At 40.9% G+C, this 16,628-nt stretch overlaps 1 protein-coding gene across 1 annotated transcript in view; it reads right to left on the bottom strand.

Moving 5' to 3' along the window:
• card11 (caspase recruitment domain family member 11) overlaps window positions 1–16,628 on the bottom strand; it is a 719,724-nt gene that overhangs the window by 662,720 nt on the left and 40,376 nt on the right. The window contains exon 4 of the mRNA XM_031893621.1: window positions 13,147–13,472. Within this exon, the coding sequence (XP_031749481.1) occupies window positions 13,147–13,472 (326 nt within the window). The remainder of the gene's footprint in view (window positions 1–13,146; window positions 13,473–16,628) is intronic.

The raw sequence follows: 16,628 nt of genomic DNA, 5'->3' as shown, positions 1-16,628 counted from the left end.
TGTCCAATGTATGAAACCCACTTATTGTACAGCGCTGCGGAATATGTTGGCGCTTTATAAATAAATGTTATTAAAAATAAAAATAATAATAAACATTAATCTGTAAAAATGGCCCATTTATTGGAGCTCCCTATAGATCCTCTCACTTCTCTGTCCAAATGTGAAATGAAGAGTGGGCGTGTCCTAACGGTGCCTGCCAGAAGCACAGTAGGAGGGGGAGAGCCAATCACAGCCCTGCAGTCAACACAGGCTTCAGTTCCCTATCAGGTCAGATTAGCTGCTGATTGGTTCCTATCCTACAGTGCAGTGTACTGAGGGCTGCCAGCTCCCCTGCACATCCAGAGAATTCAGCCAGCAGGAAATGGAACAGATGGACGGGGCTAGTAAGGTTTTGGTGGAATTTCTCAAAAAATCAGTTCGAAACAACTTTAAGCACAATCCTTCTATATCTAGAGGAGTATAATTCACTGGCACATTCATAATTTTTATAGGAAATGTCTCCTTTAAATGATGTACTGTCTTTTTAATAATGAGCACACCTAACATCCATATTGTCAACAGAAAATACATGACTGTAAGATAGTTGTTCCCCAATGTGTGTCTGTGCATGGAAGAGTATGAAAAATCCTCAAGGTTAAAAGTTAAAGGAGAACTATACCCCTGGTCGCTAAAAGCCCCCTTAACTATCACTGCCTAGACCCTCCTCACCTCTTCCTTATTTCATAGTTCCTAAGTTTAAACACTATTCCTATCTATTTCCTGCTACCTCCAACTGCACATGCGCAAGCAGGTTTGTATCGGCGTAGAGACCCGAAAGACTTCAGTTGGTAAGATGATGTCGGCCAGGCACGCTGCTGCTGCTGCTGAACCAAGGTTTCTGCAGTTTGGATTTGCCCACCTGGCAGGGCTTATGTATGGAGTGTCTTTTGTCCAAAGTACATTTAAATATAAAAACTATTACAAGAAATGATCTACAAGATATTATAAGATTATATATACAAAAGATTTCTTGTGGAGAATAAGAACAAAATCAATTTTGTGTGCAAAGGGATATCATTTACACATTTTGGATTTGAGAAAATGTGTACTTTACAAAAATACATGGCTGTTTGGGTTGAACTTACTTTTTGTGTCTTTACCACACATACAATGCAGTAAATTTGTTCATTTTGAGTAGCCGAAATGTTACAGAAATTATATATATTGGTATATCTTGGTACCTAACAATAGGTTATAGATAAGAGGTAAGAATGGAAGCTTTGAGGTGTGTTTTTTTTTTGGAAATATCAAAATTAAGAAACTATATGGCTTTTTTGGAGCAAACTTACTTTTTTGTGGCTTTAGACCACAAACCATGCAGTAAATGTGTTGATTTTGCAGTGACTGAAATGGCAAGGGGGGGCAGAAGCTTAATTCAATAAATATAAACACTATAACAAATGCATAAAAACAGCAATCAGGAAAGCAAAGATATAAAATGAGGAGCACATTGAGGCAGAGGCTAAGACCAACCCCAACCCCCAAAATATTATTAAAAAGATGCCAGCTGACAGTCAGACTCTATTAAATAATGATAATAATGTGGTTATAATGGACACAAAAAAAGACAAATGTGCCAAATGGTTTATTTTCTTTTCAGTCTTTTTTTTCTATAAAATAGAGGAGTCCGTTTCGAGATACTAATGGCTCAGCTCATAATGGTTGACACGGTGGTGATAAAGGTTAAATCAAAATTAATTTATGATTTTCTCAGACTCGCTTTTATCTGAAATGTTACCTATGGATTGGAGGAAAGCAGATGGTTTGAACCTCTATAATGGGTTTGAACCTCTATAAGTTTCTGACTGCACAGCAAGTGTGGGAGCTGCTAAGCGAGTGTTGCATGTAATCTAAGTGTTGCATGTGAATTAAGTGTTTTAGCAGGCGTTAAAAACAAAAAGGCGTTTGAAACTAAAAAGGCACTATACAAGGGATTGCACTCGGGAGACTGTAAGTACCCAGTGGCAATATGAGTTGCAGTATGATTGCTGGTGTTACTCAGTGTGCATCTTGTCGCATGTATGTGGTCCTGGAGCAGCAGTTCCATGCAGCATTTACTTGTGAGAGATGCAGGTGGGTTTTCCTCTTGGAATCTGAGGTGCAGAATCTAAGGGGGGAACTGGCAGCACTAAGGGGAGCTGCAAACATGGGGGAGAACAGGAGGCTCACTGAGCAACCACTGGCAGGGGCCGGTGTAGTGGAGGGTGGAGAAGGGACAGTGGAGGTTAATGAGGGAGACAGGTTTGTGACAGTTAAGAGGGGCAATAGGGGACGCAGGGGTAGGGGGGCTGGTTCACAGCTTGTACAAACCAACAGATTTGCCGCTTTAGGTGAAGATGCTGGGGAAGACAGCTCTGAGCTAGCATGTATGGAGCAGGCTGACTCTCAGAGCACCCTGGGAGCCGGCACCTCTAATAGAGGTGGGGGGAATAGTGCTAGGAAGGGAAGGCAGGCTATAGTTGTAGGGGATTCAATTATTAGAAAGGTGGATAGGGTAATTTGTCACAAAGACCCTACATGCCGAACTGTGTGTTGCTTGCCTGGTGCTAGGGTTTGGCATGTGGTGGAACGAGTGGACAAATTGTTGGGAGGGGCTGGGGAAGACCCAGCGGTCTTGGTACACATAGGTACCAATGACAAAGTTAGAGGAGGGGGGGAAGTCCTCAAGAACGATTTTGAAAAGCTAGGTGCGAAGTAGAGGGTGAGGACTTCCAAGGTAATTTTCTCCGAGATATTACCTGTGCCACGAGCAATGTTAAGAAGGCAGCGGGAGCTTAGGGAGATTAATGCGTGGCTGAGAGATTGGTGCAGGGAGGAGGGCTTTAGGTTTCTCGAGAACTGGGCTGATTTCTCAATTGGCTACAGGCTCTTTGCCAGGGATGGGCTGCACTTCAATGATGATGGGGCAGCTGCTTTGGGGGAAAAGATGGCTAGAGGGTTGGAGGAGATTTTAAACTAGGAGTGGGGGGGGGAGGGTGAAGCGGGAAATTCTGTGGTAGACAGGATAGATGAGGTAGTGGGCATAGTAAGGGAAGATGGGGGAGGAGACTTGCTTCGGGATACTGATAATGGCAGGGAGGCCCATAAGTTGCTTACGCGTCATTCTCACGCTGGTACCAGTATTAAATGTATGTTTACCAATGCAAGGAGTCTGACTGGTAAAATGGGAGAGCTGGAGGTGCTGGCGTTGGAGCAGAAATATGATGTGATTGGTGTTGCTGAAACTTGATTGAATGAGTCTCATAACTGGGCAGTTAATATTGGGAGTTATACATTGTTTCGGAGGGACAGGGGCAATAGAAAAGGAGGAGGGGTCTGTCTGTTCGTTAAGCAGGAATTAAAAGCAAATATTAAAGAGGAAGTGATGGGGGTAACAGAGGGAGCTGAATCCTTATGGGTTGAGCTTCTCACAGATAATAAAGAATCTACCAAACTAATTGTAGGGGTATGCTATAGACCCCCTAATGTAAGCGAAGAGGATGAGGCCCAGCTCCTGTTGCAAATAGAAAAGGCTGCTAGTTTGGGGCAAGTGATTATAATGGGGGATTTTAATTATGCTGATATTGACTGGAGCAATAGTACTGCCAGGACAGTAAATGGGAACAAGTTTATAAACTTGCTGCATGACAACTTTATGTCACAGGTTGTTGGGGAGCCAACCAGGAACCATGCTATACTGGATCTAGTGATCTCTAATGACCCAGAACGTATAGCAAATGTGCAAGTGGTTGAACCCCTGGGTAATAGTGACCATAATGTTATTTCATTTGATGTTTGGTGCAGGAAACAAATTTACACGGGGGCAACAAAGACAATGAATTTTAGGAAGGCAAATTTTAGCTCCTTAAGGGCAGCGCTTCAGGGCATAGATTGGGGCATTATGTTTTCTGATAAAAACACAGAGCAGAAATGGTTGTCATTTAAAATGATATTAAATCATTACTGTTCTCAATTCATTCCATTAATAAGAAAAAGTAGAAGTGTTAAGAATCACCCTATGGGCCTGATTCACTAAAGGGCGATAAAAATTATCGCACGCTTTTTCGCGTTAAAAAACGCAAAATAATTTGCGCGCGATTTTCGCATGCGGTATTTCTCGCACTAGTTTTACCGTTTTGCGTTAATTTCCGCGCTGAAAAGAATACGATCGCATGATTCACTATAACTTTTGCGCGCTGAATATCGCATTCGGCTATGCGAAAATTAACACCTACTACAGGCAGGCGAAAAATTAAACAAAAGTACAGTAAATTAATTTTTGCAATAAAATATGGACTTACAGTGTTATTTATTCAAGTATGTGTTTCCCCTAGAGTGACGCAGCCGCCAGTTTGCGTGTATGGGTAACATGGCGTGCGTTCATTTGCGCAACTATTTCTATTTGGCTACAAGTGATGAAATGTTTCGCCAGGCATGGATTCGCAGCGAAGTTTTGGTTACGACCCTTATTATAAGGCTTGTGTAAACTGCTTTACAATGTTAAAAGCCTGAAGTATGTCTCCTTATACAGCCAAAATGCCTTGCTAAACCCTAGTAATCAATTTTAACAACCATATATCCCGCCTAAAAATGCAAGACATTTCTTATTATTACTATAACTATGCTCCACCCCTTTCCTGTTCTTCCTGCCCGCCCCTATCTCCATCCTCCTCCTCACTTTCTTTACTGCCAGGACAGTAAATGGGAACACGTTTATAAACTTGCTGCATGACAACTTTATGTCACAGGTTGTTGAGGAGCCAACCAGGAAACATGCTATATTGGATCTAGTGATCTCTAATGACCCAGAACGTATAGCAAAGGTGCAAGTGGTTGAACCCCTGAGTAATAGTGACCATAATGTTATTTCATTTGATGTTTGGTGCAGGAAACAAATTTACACTGGGGAAACAAAGACACTGAATTTTAGGAAGGCAAATTTACAGTGACCCTTGTTTCTGATATTCTCAGACTCGCTTTCATCAGGTATGGTACCTAGGGATTGGAGGAAGGCGAATGTCATTCCTATATTTAAAAAGGGAGTAAGATCTCAGCCTGGCAATTATAGGCCTGTAAGTTTGACATCCGTGGTGGGCAAGTTATTTGAAAGCTTGTTAAGGGATCACATACAAAATTATGTAGGAGAATGGCATTATGAGCAGTAATCAGCATGGTTTTATGAAGGACAGGTCATGTCAGACCAATTTAATTGCTTTTTATGATTAGGTAAGTAAGAAGCTGGACAGTGGGGATGCAGTAGTTATAATCTATTTGGATTTTACCAAAGCATTTGATACCGTTCCCCACAAACGACTGCCTTCTAAACTAAGGTCTATTGGTCTTAGTGAAGTCATTTGCACATGGATAGAAAACTGGCTACAGTATCGGGTACAGAGGGTGGTTGTTAATGGTACATTCTCTACTTGGAGTAAGGTTCTCAGTGGGGTCCCTCAGGGTTCTGTACTGGGTCCACTTTTGTTTAATTTGTTCATAAATGACTTGGGGGAGGGTATTATATCAATAATAATGTATCCGTGTTTGCAGATGACACAAAACTCTGCAGACCAATTAATCAATTCTATCCAGGATGTGGCATCCTTGCAGCAGGATCTTGACCAACTGGCAATCTGGGGGGCTAAGTGGCAGATGAGATTTAATGTGGATAAATGTAAGGTCATGCACCTGGGATGTAAAAATATGCAAGCCACTTATACCCTTAATGGGACTGCACTAGGCAAATCCATAATGGAGAAGGACCTTGGAGTCCTTGTAGATAATAAACTTGGCTGTAGCAAGCAATGCCAGGCAGCAGCTGCAAGGGCAAACAAGGTTTTGAGCTGTATTTAAAGGGGTATAGATTCACGGGAGGAGGGGGTTATTCGGAAGAACCAGAACTGAACAGCATATTCTAGATGGGGCCTTACCAGTGCTCTGTAAAGGGGAACCTTTACAGAGCACTGGTAAGGCCCCATCTAGAATATGCTGTTCAGTTCTGGTCTCCAGTGCTCAAACGGGACATGATTGAGTTAGACAGGGTCCAGAGAAAGGCAACTAAGTTGGTAAAGGGTATGGAAAGTCTCAGTTATGAAGAAAGACTGGCCAAGTTGGGTCTGTTTATACTGGAAAAGAGGCGCTTAAGAGGTGACATGATAACTATGTATAAATATATAAGGGGATCATATAATAACCTTTCTAATGTTTTATTTACCAGTGGGTCCTTCCAACGGACACGAGGGCACCCACTCCGTTTAGAAGAAGGGAGGTTCCGTTTAAGTATTCGGAAAGGATTTTTTACTGTGAGAGCTGTGAAGTTCTGGAATTCCCTCCCCGAATCAGTCGTGTTGGCTGATACATTATATAACTTTAAGAAGGGGCTGGATGGATTCTTAGCAAGTGAGGGAATACAGGGTTATGGGAGATAGCTCTTAGTACAAGTTGATCCAGGGACTGGTCCGATTGCCATCTTGGAGTCAGAAAGGAATTTTTTCCCCTCTGCGGCAAATTAGAGAGGCTTCAGATGGGGTTTTTTGCCTTCCTCTGGATCAACTAGTAGTTAGGCAGGTTATATATAGGCATTATGGTTGAACGTGATGGACGTATGTCTTTTTTCAACCCAACTTAATATGTTACTATGTTACTATGTAATTTCTATATTTATAAAGTGATTATGATCTTGGCCTGGCAATTACAGTATAGGCCATTTTGACAAAAGTGGTTGGCAAGTTATTGGCAAGATCTTGTTGGTAACTTCTTTCCTGCTGTGAAGTAAAATTTTGATAACAGAAGCTGATAAGCATGAAATCCCTCTCAATCTCCACGCTGCCAGTTGTAGAGCGTCGGGGTTCGGATGAAATACAGGTCCCTGAGATAGGAGATCGTTTTTCACTGGAGGACCCATGGAGGACTGATGGAGAGGTATAGTAGATCTGTATACCAGCTCCTCCTGGCACAGGCTGGAGCAAACAGAATTACTTCTGCATTGCATGTTGAAATCATTTCCCATTTCAACATTCCCATTTTATCATGGGAATTGGGGAAAAATGTATGCCTGAGTAAATGTCCAATCCTGGACCAAGGCATCTACTGCCTCTTCCCATAACCCTGTATTCCCTCACTTGCTAGGAATCCATCCAGCCCCTTCTTAAAGTTATATAATGTATCAGCCAGTACGACTGATTCGGGGAGGGAATTCCAGAACTTCACAGCTCTCACAGTAAAAAATCCTTTCCGAATATTTAAATGGAACCTCCCTTCTTCTAAACGGAGTGGGTGCCCTCGTGTCCGTTGGAAGGACCTACTGGTAAATAAAACATTAGAAAGGTTATTATATGATCCCTTTATATATTTATACATAGTTATCATGTCACCTCTTAAGCGCCTCTTTTCCAGTGTAAACAGACCCAACTTGGCCAGTCTTTCTTCATAACTGAGACTTTCCATACCCTTTACCAGCTTAGTTGTCCTTCTCTGGACCCTCTCTAACTCAATAATGTCCCGTTTGAGCACTGGAGACCAAAACTGAACAGCATAGTCTAGATGGGGCCTTACCAGTGCTCTGTAAAGGGGAAGAATAACCCCCTCCTACCGTGAATCTATACCCCTTAAATATGGTCTGTGTGAATCAAAACATTGCGACTTCTTGAAGGAAAGCAGAGCACTCCATACTGCTTCTAATTGTAGGGAATTTGATGGAAGATGAACCATTTCTTTTTCCCAGAAACCTTGTTTTATCTGGTTTCTCCAGTGAGCACCCCAACCTCTCTTGCTTGCATCTGTTGTAATAATTTGAGGTGACGTTGGAAAAAGAGGGCAGCCATTTAAGAGGTTCTCGGTTAGAAGCCACCAATCCAGAGTTTGCCTGTGAGGCATGAAAACTGTGGATCTGTGATGATTCCAAATTGAATTTACAAATCCTTGAAGATCCTTCATATGAGCCCAGGCCCACGGAACTGCCTCTATTACTGATGGAAAAAAAAGGCCTAGGATCTGTAGACTCTTATTCTTGATTTTTGAAACCTTCCTTTGTGGAAGAGAGATTCATCCTTCTACAGTATCCGAAGACGTGCCTAAAAATTCCTAAAAAAAATTCCCAGTTTATTAGCCAACCCAGGGATTGAAATACCTCTAAGGCAATGGAAAGGTGATGATGAAGCACCATAGTTGATCTAGGTACTGCATTATTGCAACACCTAAAGTCCTTAGGTGAGCAGCGACTATGACCATAACCTTGGTAAAACCCTTGGGGAACTTGAAATTTCAAAGGGTAGGGCTGTAAACTGTAGATGTTCCACTTCTGTACCCCTTCTTATGGCCAGCCTTAAAAATGTCAAGGTCTTACAGGAATATGTAGATAAGCATTTTATAAATCCAAGGTAACCATTACCTCCTCTTTCCAAAGTGCTGCAATTGTGGATCTTAAGGACTCCATTTTGAATCTTTTCTTTAGGATGAATTGATTTAGAAATCTTAAGTCTATTATTGTTCTGAATTTCCCATTCGGTTTTGGTAAAAAAAAAATTGTGAATAAACACCCAGGAACTTCTCACTGTGCAGTACAGCACCTAAACATTGAAATCTTTGAATTCTTGTATCGCATCTTCCAAAGCCTGGCTTCTTCCAAACATTTGACCTCCACAGGGTCAAATGTTAAAAAGCATATTAAATTTCTTTAGCAGTATCCATTTCCTGTCAAGGACAGACCACTGCTTCCTAATTTTTTCTTTGATTGCTACATTGCTACATTTAAAGCAGTTCATAACTCTGACCTGCTCCTCAACTGCTCTCTCATTTCCTTCTCACACACTCGCATTCAAGCCTTTGCAAGGGCTGCCCCCCTTCTCTGGAATTCGCTCCTACAAATTGTCACACTTTCTCCCAATCTCTCTGCCTTCAAGAGATCTCTAAAAACGCAGTTATTTAGAGAAGCTTACCCTAATCTAGTTAAACATAACCTCAGTGTGCTGCTGGGGCACATTTACAAATCCACGAACGTCTGAAAAGCGTTCGAATGCGTATTTTCTGTAATGATCGGTATTTTTGCGATTTTTTTTTTTCGTCGCCGCCACAACTTTTTCACGAATTGTTGCAAATTTTTTGTCGCCGCCGTGAAAAAATCGTACTGTCGCGCAGAGTACGAAAGTTTCAGATTCATTCAAGCTTCCGTATCGTGACTTTCCTTGGGCCAGGTTGGAGCTGCAGAGTGCCATTGAGTCCTATGGGAGGCTTCCAAAATCATGCAAAGTCGGAAAGGTTTGCCCACGGTTTACGAGTGCTCAATACGAAAAAGTCGTGACAATTCACGAAAAAGTCGTAATGGCGACAAAAAATTTGCGTCAATTCGCAAAAAAGTCGCAACAGCGACGAAAAAATATGAAAAAGTCACAAAATGTTCGTTTCCAATCCAATTTTTTCATATTCGGGATTCGGATTCGTGGATTAGTAAATGTGCCACCTTGTGTCTCAACCCTTTCTCCCTGTAGATTGGTAAGCTCTTTTGGGCAGGGCTCTCTTCACCTCATCGGTTATTGATTGCTTTATATGTTACTCAGTAGTATTGTAAAAGCCTTTTTTGTTTCCTTTAACACCTCTTTCTTTTCAATTGGGGATGCAGATGGAGAATCTTTGCTTTTATTCTTCTCCTTTAACTTTGACTTGATTTCCCCTTTATCAGCAGCAGCAGCAGCAGTAGCAGTGTCAGCCATAGCTGTGAACACATAAGAGAGACGCAACCCCCATGTCAGCCTAACTGTGCAGCCAAGAGAAAAACTGCATTCAAGAAAAAAGTTTTTTCCGTTTACTTACTGCTTAGCAAGAGTAGCGCAAGCAAGCGGACCCAGCCTGTGGTGCACCCCGGAGTGGTGTCTCACCGCCATTTTGCACAACTTATACTCAACCCAGGAAACGTGTGCACGCTGCGTTCCCCCATGCACTCCAACGGTGTGCGCTTGACATCATCAACACGCGTTTTACACGCCAGTAGCTATAGACAATGCGGGTTTATGGACGGCGTATAATCGCATGCCCTATGCGCTTATTCGTGCAATGCAATCTTTAAGATTTCTTTAAATATAACAGGGGGCACAATCATCTAATTGACACCCTGCTTACAGGTTGGACATCATCCTTTAACGTGAGGGTAAGGCCGCACTACCACTACCATGGGGGCACAAGCATTTGAATGGCACCCTGGTCTCACGTACCATCTGGGGGTACAGTCATCTGACGGCCGCCCAGGAACAACAAACCGTTGTCTTCCTGCCGGCAGGAAAAAAACATTCCGGTAGGAATGCTTTATGAGGTAAGAGGGGGCCTGTCAAAATTTATTGGTGATTTTTCCTACCCACAGATGAACATCTCTTTAAGTAAGTACTGCTAAGGGATGCGAGGGAAAAAGGAAGAACCAATCCCTGTCCTCGATAGCTTCCATATCCTCATGGGGGTTCCATCCTCTGCAAAAAGGCATTTGATTTGTTTCTGGTTCCCTTTTTTCTCATAAGTATAAAAGAAGGCACAATCCATATTGCAAAGGTACTGCATGGGGCTTCACACATAGGCTCCACAAGCTGTTCCATGTTATGCAGAGTCTCTTTCCTTTCTACGTATTCACATTGCAGGGCTTGGTTTTCAGAGCCCAACAGCCTTTGTTCAAGATCAAGCACCTCCATGAAGCTAACCCTATGGCACTGGACAGAGGTCATGACATGAGATGGTTTAATATATAGATCCTTTCAATCGGCTCTACCTAAGCTGATCAGAAAACCATGCACTACACTGATGAGCCCCAAGAAGGGCGAAACCGGTCTGTAGTTGGGAATCTGATCAGCTATTATCCTGGCTTTTGCATTGAAAACCCAGTGGGTCCGCATTAGTCTATAGGATAAACCCATGTAAATGGGACTTTTCTAAGAGCCTAAAGGAATTTCTTCCCAGAATCCTGTTATGACTTAATCTAGGACTGAGAAACACAACCATCCCTCACCCCAACATTGGCGAAGGTATCTGTCTCTGGGTGCTGCTCTCCCCCAGATGTCAACCAAGGAGGCGTGCTGACCATTCTCTGGGGTACACTGCACCTGTGTCAACCTCCTCATCAATTTTCCCCTCATCCCTGCGCTTTTCTTGGCTAAGGGATTTAAAATTCCCCCCTCTCCACTGGAGCAGTGAGAATTTGCAGTTGCATTTTAAGGATATATCCCTAGCTGTTCCAGGATTGGGATCAGAAGTACATTCTATAGTTAAGGTGTTCACTTGGAACACCTTCGGAGGTGTTTTACTCAACAGGGGCAGCTTTAGAGGTTTAATAATCAGCTTCTGCCCTTTCTACTGCCTCCTGAGCAACCTGGCAATAACATTGGGGTCAGTGGAATACAAGGGAGGAGAGATCTCCACATCGACAGCAGACCTAACAGGGCTACCCTTCTCCAGCCCCATGATCCTCCCTTGCAGTCTTATCTTCAGGGTCCTGTATGGTATGCTAATCCTAGCAGGGCAAGGTGTTCCACATGAGGTGCTTAGGGGAGTATTAGTTGTTGTCTTAATTTTTAGGGCAATTCTAATGTGTTCCACAGCACCTTGCAAAAGAAGTACCTCACCTCCTCTGTGCTGTAAAAAAAATTTATACAGCACCCTCTCAAACAGAAACCTGAAGGACCCTTCAAAACTATCTTGACCCCAAGGAAGAAGCAGATGCACATGTACAGTATTTTAAAGGAAATGACATCTCTGTCTGCTTTCTTTGTTTCCTAAAGGGAATTTTAGTAATATCTGATTTTATTACCCCAAGGGCTTCCAGGTGGAAGGGGTCCAGTAGGAACGGGACCCCTTCTAGGGGTTCAACAGGGACATAACACCCCCACCCACTGTAATTCCTCTTTGCACCAAAGTATGCACTGCAACTAGTGTACAGCTGAAGATTATGGCTTTCCCATACATTTTGTGGCAGCCACTAATCAGAGCCCATGTAAAAAAAAACCACTGCTTCTACTTCCTCCAACCAATTTCTCTGCTGATTTTGAAACAGAGAGCTTCCATAAAATGCAGTGAATGTGTTAATTTTGCAGAAGCAGAAATTATAGTTCATTTAGTCTATTTTGGGTCCCCTAAATGCCACATAGGTAAACCTATGAACAGTAGGCATCAGCAGATGTTTTAGGTACCTAATGATATGTGAAAGATCAAATGCTGCAAGGTGAAAGCTTTGAGGTGATTTTTGGAAAGTTCATCAAAATTGCCATATTTAAGAGAGCTTTGTGGCTTAGTTACCCATTTTGGATTTCTCAAAATGTGTCATTTCCAAAAATGATGTGTGTTTTCATTTTGTAACCCCAACATGTCACATATTAAGGTAAAGCAATGCACATTGGTCATTAAACTGTTCAGTAGACTCCTGGCATTCATATTTAGGATGTTTTATCAGGAGATAGATGAAGAAATGTGACTTTCCAAATCAGCTTTCCAAATGGTTTTTTTTTTTTTTTTTTAATAAAAATAATTACCGTATATACTTGAGTATAAGCTGATCCGAATATGAGCCAAGGTACCTAATTTTACCTAAGAAAACTGGAAAAAGCGAGCAAAAAGCACATTCCATCTTCAAATCTTATCCAAGTATAAGCTGAGGGTTACTTTTTCAGCACATTTTTGGTGCTGAAAAACTCGGCTTATACTCTTATGCTTCTGATATATGTGTTTATATTTTACCCATTTTTTAGTCATTTAGAAGCTTATATCTTGTTACAGAAGTGGAATTACATGGATTCTAGATTATTTTGAATGATTAGGCCATCCTGAAAACTAGGTCCTAGGTAAACTAAAGGTCCCCCCCAAGGAAATGCCCCTGAAGCGAAAGCACAATGTTCAAAAACTGGCAAAAATAAGTACCAGACATCCCAAATGACTGTGAATCCCAAATGTGGTGTGAATTTACATATTGATTATAATGGTGCACATTCTTAAGATGATCATCCACCTGTTCTTGATAAATTGCCTTTTCATTTCTGTTACTATATGTTAAAAATCATAAATAATTTTTAAAATATTGTTAATTATGGAGGTTCTATTATTAGCTTCTAGACTGTTCTAAATATAAATGTAATGATGGAAATAAAGTAAAGCTTTTGTTTTCCTTACCTCAAGTTGCAAATCTCGACTTCTCATGACAGCCATGTTCTTCTCTTCACTAAGTTGGGCATACCTCAAAGCTAAATTGTAATTGTCATCCTTTACTTTAATTAATTCATCATTGCAGTTATTTCGTTCTTCTTTCATTTTATTGTATCGTTCCTGAAATGTTAACAGTTCCAAACTGACAAGTTTCAGTTGCTTTTTCTCATCATCCAGTTGTCTTGATTTAGCCACAAGTTCACATTTTTGTATTTCTTTGGTCTTTAACTGTTGCTGCAGTTTGATCACCTCATTCATTAAAAACTGGGTAAGTCCTTCGTGTCCTTCTTCAACTATAACCAAAAATAACATAAAATAACATCAGTTGTTAATATATTCTAAATAGATAATATATTCTAATCTCAGTCAAAATGATATGGTTGATGACCAAAGAGGTAATTGACAAGACTCAGTGCAGATGTGCATGACAGCACTTTTGCCCAGGGTCTGTCTGTATTTGACCGTCTGTTCATCATATCTCTCTAAATTGCGTGTCTGCATAAGGCAAGATTTAGGGGACAAGTAAGTGCTTCCCATTATAATACACAACTGTAACACCTTGTAGCATCAGAGGACTGCACCAATTTTTGCACTTTGCATCCTGCCTTCTATTTTGTAAATGACCCCTTTAAAGGAAAACTATACCCCCAGAATGATTTCATGATTTTTATGGTGTACTTTTTATTTCTAAATTACACTGGTTACACAGCAAATAATTCACAGGCGTGTCAAACTCAATCACATATGGGCGCTAAAATGTAAAACACAGGGTAAGTAGCAGGCCAAATTTTTTATTAAGTCTTAAGGATAGATGCTGCCTCACCCTGAAACACCATATCACACGCCATCCTTATGCATTAATCATGTTTTGAAAATAATAACAAGCCCAAAGCAAACTGTAAGCAAAACAGTCCAGTGAAAATCCGCATATTTCTTGGCCTGCACTTCTAAGTATTAGCACTGTGTGTAAATGAGAGAAGCTTTGTACACATTAACATATGTGCTGTAGGTGTAAAGGTGTTTCAAATAAAATAATATTTCTGTACTTATAACATTAATTTACCTTATAGTGAGTGTAGAGCGTGATCAATTACCCTGTGGCACTGTGATGCCTCACCCTGACCAATCAGCATGACCAATTCATGATTGTGCCACTTCAGTTTGGGAATTTGTCAAAATGATAGGTCAGGCCATTCACAGCGTCACTTGGTAATTGATCACACTCACATGGGCCACATAAAATAGCCAGGTGGGCCGGATTTGGTCCGCGGGCCTTGTGTTTGACATATGTGCACTATACATTTAAAATTTTATTCTTGAACTATAAAATGTATTTCTTTTTAGTTGTAATATTGATGGGAATCCCATAGATAGCCGCCTTCCTCCAAACTAATCCCCACAGTGAATATGTAAATATTATGACACTGAGTTAGCGCTAAAAAATGCCACCAAGTGTAAAAATTCTATAATAGTTTAATCAATCATTAAATCAATACAATAAGATACAAGTCATAAGTTAGGAACTTACTCAGGGTGGAGGCACGGAGAGGAACGAGCCCCTTCACACGGCGTACCGCCGGTTACCTTCTGGCGGTGACGTCACCGCTTTAGGCCAAATGCCGGGCTACGGGTCCTCACAGGTCTCAATAGTCCGACGCGTTTCCCGCACCTGCGCTTAGTCACGGATTGCCTCTAAACAGGGACCTGATCGCACTTATATATCCCCCCCAATGATTAACAGCGCCTCCCTGGTGTATTGTTTAGTTTAACCCTTGGGTGTATATGTCAAACTGTACACATATAGCTTCTATGGGACTAAGTTAGCAAACATAAGCCAGAACATAAAAACATTAAAACGATACTGGCTGAATATACACCACTCCACAGCCTTAAAGTAAAAATTAAATATAAAAATAAAAATACGATAACAATGAAACAATAATCCCTACACAATAGTGCCATCTGATGGTTAACTTAAAAATGACTTAATGTTCCAGTGCTCATTGAAACCCTCTGGTTCGAATGTATTTAATGTAAACATCCAGAAAGATTCTCTTTTGTCTAAAGACATGAGTCTATCTCCCCCTCTAAAGTCAGTTTCCACATGTTCAATCGCCCAAGCCTTAAGATGTCTGGCGTCCGATGCATGTACATCCTTAAAGTGTCTATACAGTGGTATTTCAGTTGACCCTAGCCTAATTTTCCGAATGTGTTCGTACAACCTCGTACGAAAAGATCGTATTGTGCGTCCCACATATTTTCTATTACAACTACATTCCACTATATAAATTACATATTGGGACCAACAGGAAATATGGCCCTTAATTAGATATTTTTTCTCTGAGTTGTAATAATTAATACTAGAAATTTTCTTCGGACAAAAACTGCACTGGGAACAATTACCACATACATGCCAACCCCTAGAAGTTGAATACTTTTTTCCATCCTTTTCTAGTGTACTAGGAAAATAATTCAAAATAGACTCTCTATCAATATGTGAATTTTTTCTATGTTGTTTCAACACAGTGGGCGCTAGAATGTCTTTAAGGGTCTTATTTTTCTTATATATCACTGGTAGTTCTTTGGTTAGACAATTTTTTAGAAAGGGATCATGTAGTAGAATGGGCCAGTATTTCTCCAGTACAGACAACATATCAGACAGTTTATAGTGATACTGAACCACTAAGGCCAACTCGCCAAACTTCACAGACGGCTCATTGACAGCGGATTGTATCACATCTACACTATCTAATTTGTTGACATAATATTTCTTACATTTACGTTTCCCTAATGTTTTAAGTTCCTTCCCCTGGGATACAGCTGGTCCCTTCCCCCTCCATACCTTATTCCTGTTAGATTTAAGATGTTTTAACTTTCGATCTCTGGGGGTTGACTGACGTCTATAGTACACCTCCATAACATCCCCATTCTCTAAATAACAATCTAGGATATTTTCCATCTGAATATCTACCTTTTTGAGTGAGGAAATGGATCCTATCTGGTCAGCTCTATACACTTCACCCAATCTGGGAAGAAAAACGGAGAAATTAATACCAGCTACCTTAACGAACTCTTTAATGAGATGTTCTTTATCATACTTCTTTTCTAAGAATCTCCTAAATAGAAAAATACTCTGTTCCAAAAAATCATGATCATTAGTACAGTTTCTGCGTATTCTGGTAAATTGACTTCTAGGTATATTCCTAAGCCAAGTATCTTTGTGATGGCTACTATTAAGTATATACGTGTTCCTATCAACCTCCTTAAAAAAGGTTTTTGTGCAAAGTTTTCCATCCTGAACAAAAATCTCCAAATCCAAAAATTCTATACTAACCTCACTGGACTTATGGGAAAATTGTAGGCCGTCATCATTATCATTAAGAGTCAGAAAGAAGTCATCTAAAGAGGCAATTTTCGTATCCCAGATAAGTAATAGATCATCAATATAG

The sequence above is a fragment of the Xenopus tropicalis genome, chromosome 9 (genome assembly GCF_000004195.4).
Source record: "Xenopus tropicalis strain Nigerian chromosome 9, UCB_Xtro_10.0, whole genome shotgun sequence".
Lineage (NCBI taxonomy): Eukaryota > Metazoa > Chordata > Amphibia > Anura > Pipidae > Xenopus > Xenopus tropicalis.
Note: the sequence above shows the minus strand (reverse complement) of the source record. Positions and strands in the feature narration are given on the sequence as shown.